A 4,954-nucleotide genomic window follows, 5' to 3' on the forward strand; every position below is an offset into this window, starting at 1 on the left:
GCGTTTGCGTGGCTTTTGCTTTTGCGGTTTATTTGGGCAAAGTGCCAGACCACAGGCCAAAGAGCAGGCCAGAAACGGGACGCTGAACTGGACAAGGATACAGAGAGGGAGGGTGTAAGCGCGCTGGGCAAACAGTTACTTCCTCAATCAGTAGGCAAAATGGCGTTGGGATGAGAGAGAGAGAGACTGCGGCAGGGGGCAGGTGGGGAATCTCTCTTGTCGTCTGGTGTGGCCGGGCGACAGTTTAATTGGGTTAGCAACGTCAACGGCCTCTCTGTCCACTGCACTGCATCATTGGCACTGTGGTGGGCGTGAATCCGCCAATTCGTCAGACTCACACACACGCTCACCCCATCTCCCTCTGCCAGTACATGCGACTATAGGCTCCAATGAAATCGATTTCCATGTGCATTTCGCTCTACCCATAGCTTTGGAATATTTTCCATCTGTTCCAGCAATACTTTCCACCCACTCTAATCCTCCCTACCCGCTGTTCATCAAATTAAGTGGCTACTCCGCCTTCTCATCTGGTGGATATTGTTGTTTGTTCTGTGCTGTGGCCAGCATCGACTGTTGCCTCTCCTCTAATTAATGACACTTGAATGGATGATTTCACCTGTCTACCCCACCTAGCACAACGCCTACTATTTCGCCCACACCTATTCCCAATCCACATAGGAAATACTTTCAGATCGGCAATGTTTTTTGTTTACTTCATTTGGGAGTGTAATTGAATAAATTCATTGCGAAAGTCTTGAATTAATTAGAGAGGTTTTCTGTTGAAAGTCACAGATTAACGCTTTCAGTCTGCAAGATTCTGAAGTTTGAGTACCATCCTCTGCCATACAAAAAAAGTTTTTCTTTTAACATTTTAAATTTCCTGTCCACTTGTGGACTCCCACCCATCGAAACCTTGATTTTTCTCCGTAATTATTATGTTTTCAGACACGCAAATTGGTTGGGTGGCTGTTGGAAAAACATTTCGCTCAATTTAAGGGAGAACTTTGCCCCAGTACCTGCAGAACCCACGTGCACGGCTCGTCCTCGAGGGGACGGGTAAGTGCTATTATTTGTTATTTGGTAAATGCAACAAACGCAACACGAGCACACACATCCCCACCAGCAAGGGACTCTGCATGTGTGTGCGTCGTCCATAGACACCCGCAGAACCACAATGACAACAACAAATTGCAATAGCCAGCCAGGACGCAGGACACGGGACCCTGCAGGTTCAGGCGTGGCATCATAATTAATTCAAATTTAAATTTCCTTTTGGCGCATTTTTGCACGCGCCATTTTACATAAACAGAGAACGAAGTGTTGGCGGTGAGGGCTGTGCGGGGCATGCCACGCCCACATGTGTGTTTTCCCCTCGCTATCGTATTGGGTTGGGGTGGAGGTTCAGGGATAATAAACTGTTTAAATATTTAGTTGAAACGAGTTTTTAATATTCGTTTTTGCGCATTTAACAGCTGCCAGATCGGTCACCGCGAAGGGAAAGGGATTAAGGGGAGGCGACTAAAAGTCCCCAAAAAGATGGGGAAAAGTGTAGCGGGAGAGAGGAAACGAAACAACAAGGGACGCTTCTGGGAGTGAACTTTTGGATAATTACAGACGCTGATGGCGATCCCTTGCTGAGGCGAAAGGAGAAGGAGGTGTCCTAGACCGACTATTAATTTTTAATTATATCATAAAGCGGTTTATCCATTTTACTTGAGGAGAAAGTGTTTTTTGGATAGGAAAGTCATTAATTAATATGCAGTAAAACTATGGTGATTCACTTCAAATCATACAAATAACACGCCTATACATAGGTATACACATAATTCACATAATATCAGCATCTCATTTTCCGATATTTATTATCTATATTTTAAATTTCGTGTTCACTGTCTTCTGCTCTTGGTTTTGTATTTCGTGTTCACTTTCCAATTGCAGAAAAGAGGCCAAAAACTATAGGCACAACCAAAAAAACAAACGAAAATAGCCTTCGAATGTAAGATACCCCAGAGGAAAACATTCATTAGTTGGTAGATAATATCTTGGAGGACATGTACAAGTTCTACCTCCTACATCCACTTTTATTAGTAGCCTCTACTATTACAGGGTACACCAAGCCATAGTCAGAATTTACATGTTTTTCCTAGCGCAATTAATGTAGCGGTCAGTGGAGTTGGGGGTTTCTGGGGAGGCCTGCCTGTCATTTGGCTGAGTGCTGGGGCATGAAATCTCCTGCAGCATCCCATGCATGGACGAGGTGCGAAATGTGGCACGCATCGTGTGTCTGAAACCTGTCTAGACGTAGTCGCATTCGCAGTGCCCCGTAGCCTAATGCATTTTCTTTACATATTTATGATCTGCGTAGACGAACAGCTGCGTGTTTGACCCCGCGGCCACAATTTCCACTAATAAATTACAAATTGCATAAGCTGAGGAGCCGTAGGCCGAAGAGAAACTTATTTCTCTGTCCAAAGAGAGGTCCATCTACAAGTCTGTTTGATAGAAATGATTATTAAATGGATTTATCCATAGATTTATTTATATATTCTTTTCTATAAACTCAGTGTTGATATTTTTGAAATGATTGTGTCGAAGGCACTTAATTTCGATAGTTCTACGGCCCTCTGTTCGTTCGTCTTGGCCCTACCAATATTAATTATATTATGAAGATACATTCTAAAATCTAATATCTGGCGCCGAAAAGTTGCGCAAACAACCGCCAATCAGTCAAGTCAAGTCAGCCAGATAGTTGCTCCTTCCAGCAGCGTTCCAGCGTTCCTTGACATGCCAACCAGCTGTAACTCCCGGCCCTGGTCCTGGTCTTCTAACTGGGTCGAGAGCGGTTGTTGTTGTGCGTTGGGTTTTAGCTTAAAATGCTTTTAGGTTTACGTAGAATGCATTTCGCCAGCAAATGACGCGCGCCTTTGACTGACTGCCACTGTAGTTGTAGTTGTTGCGGCAGCCAGGATGCGGATGCCGAGGAGGATACGGATGAGAATGGTGATGGCGATGGCGATGGCTTGCTGGCTGTGCGGCAAACAGCCGACTGACAGCCCACAAAACCCTAATTGAAATTGTGCTGAAGAATGGAGTTGCAGGCAGTGTAATTACAAGACGGAGCAATGGAATACATATTTGGAAAGCTGAAATTGAATGAGCGTTTGATAAATGCCATCTCCTTAGACAGTCGTGCGTTGTGCGGCTCACCTATATGAGGGGAATCCTTGTCTAGGAACTGCTAATGTTCATGTTGATGGCCGCCTTTAAGGGTTCCAAGCAGGACTCGGATTTGTCGGCTTCCTCAACGCACACATTCCAGGACTCATCGTCCGCGCTCTTCTTGCACTTAATCACTTGGCGCTCATCGGAGAGCAGGCTAAGGAAGCTGGGATATTCAATAAGCACAATAGTGCCATGACACTGGGCGACTTCCACAATACGTTGCAAGTAGCGCATGCAGACCCATTTCTGCAAGAGTGAAGAGCATAAGTGGATCACATAGGTCGTGGATTAGTTGTACAGGGTCTTACGGAATCTGTGGGTTTACGTGCATAGATGTCGTTCATGTAGGAAGCAGTGACAAACTGCCAGCACACGAACTCGGCCAGCTATCAGGGATATACATATTTATTAGATAAACATAAATGGAATCTGGAATAACTCAATGCAAACCCTTTTCAAATGGCTGATAATCAGCACCGACTGTTTGGCCCTGTAGCTCAGCGCCAATTGGAAGGATATAATGAGCAAGTCCTGGATATTGTGATCGGATTGGCTCCAGTAAATGTTCCTGTCATCGCCAGCCATACGGATGGATGTGCGCACGTTACGCAAATCGAAGTCAAACTCCTGACAAAGGCAAGAATCAATGAAAATTGAAGTAAATACCTGCTAGAAAACTCTTTCGCGTACCCCATCTGGCAGAATTTGGTCTCCTTGGCGGCCTGGCACTAGGAACCACACCGTGTACTTATTCATGGTTATGTACTCGAATGTGCTGCGCACTTGGTTAAAGACTTGCAACACGAATTCACGCTCCGAACGTCGCACAGCCTCGGTTAGGGTCACACAGGATCGTGCCAATTGGCATATGACATTCCCTTCGTCCAGGACCTGGCGTTCGAAGAGCTTGGCAAAGGTCTCGAACGGATTGTCAGGGGTCCTAAAAAGGAATCGAAAATGCATTTGCTAATGAATGAAATGAATTCCGTGTGATTCGATACCCACTGGAAGTTTTGGTAGCTATTGGCGTCTGCCTGGATGATTTGCAGCCAATTTCCGGAACACTTGTGCTCCAAATCCCACAGATGGATGGTCGAGTACTGGGCCACCTCAAAGAACTGGCCGTGAAACTCTTCCAAACGGCATGTAAGACTCTTGCCGCTATTCACCGAATAGCTGACCCACTCCAGCGCTGTGGGCTTATCGAAGCGTCGCTTGACCTTCACTTCCGTCCCTTTCTTTTGCATTTTGTCCCTTTTGCGTGCCTCGCGGCGCAACTTTTGAGCCCCGAGCCGCCTGGCTGCCTCCGCTGAGGTGCATGGCGTCGTGTCCAAATCGCTTTCGGGGTCCTCCTCCTCCTCATCCACAATGCGCGACAGCTGGAAGCGCAGGGACACGCTGCCGCGTCCCACCTTCAGCAGCGGCAGCTCGCTTAAGGTCTTCTCGTCCGGAAAGGCCAGAGTGCACAATAGCTGTATGGCCTGGGCCACAGGTGTCTCGGCGACAGTTATGCCACCGGCCTGATCCGCATCTTCAGCACTGTACAGTATCACATGCACGTTGTTGGATTGGGGAACGACACGCTCACATCTTTGCAGCCCAGGCAGTCTTTGATGTGCAGCTTCGGGGAGGCAAAATTGTCAGCAAATATTTGCGTGGAAGTACTCCCACTTACCGATAGAAAGCGCAGCACATTATTGACGTTACCATTGTCCATGTTCTAACTCAGAAA

The 4,954-nt window shown here is 46.6% G+C and overlaps 1 protein-coding gene across 1 annotated transcript; it reads right to left on the reverse strand.

Annotated features, from left to right (window-relative positions):
* Window positions 1-2,617: 2,617 nt before the first annotated feature.
* LOC117891206 (protein ORD) lies at window positions 2,618-4,954 on the reverse strand. The gene is given in 8 exon segments (XM_034796544.1): window positions 2,618-3,143; window positions 3,208-3,468; window positions 3,531-3,608; window positions 3,673-3,849; window positions 3,913-4,162; window positions 4,228-4,795; window positions 4,798-4,843; window positions 4,898-4,954. Coding segments are annotated over 7 exon segments (1,401 nt in total). The 5' UTR covers window positions 4,940-4,954; the 3' UTR covers window positions 2,618-3,143; window positions 3,208-3,228.

Source organism: Drosophila subobscura, chromosome E (genome assembly GCF_008121235.1).
Source record: "Drosophila subobscura isolate 14011-0131.10 chromosome E, UCBerk_Dsub_1.0, whole genome shotgun sequence".
In the NCBI taxonomy this organism is placed as follows: Eukaryota; Metazoa; Arthropoda; class Insecta; order Diptera; family Drosophilidae; genus Drosophila; species Drosophila subobscura.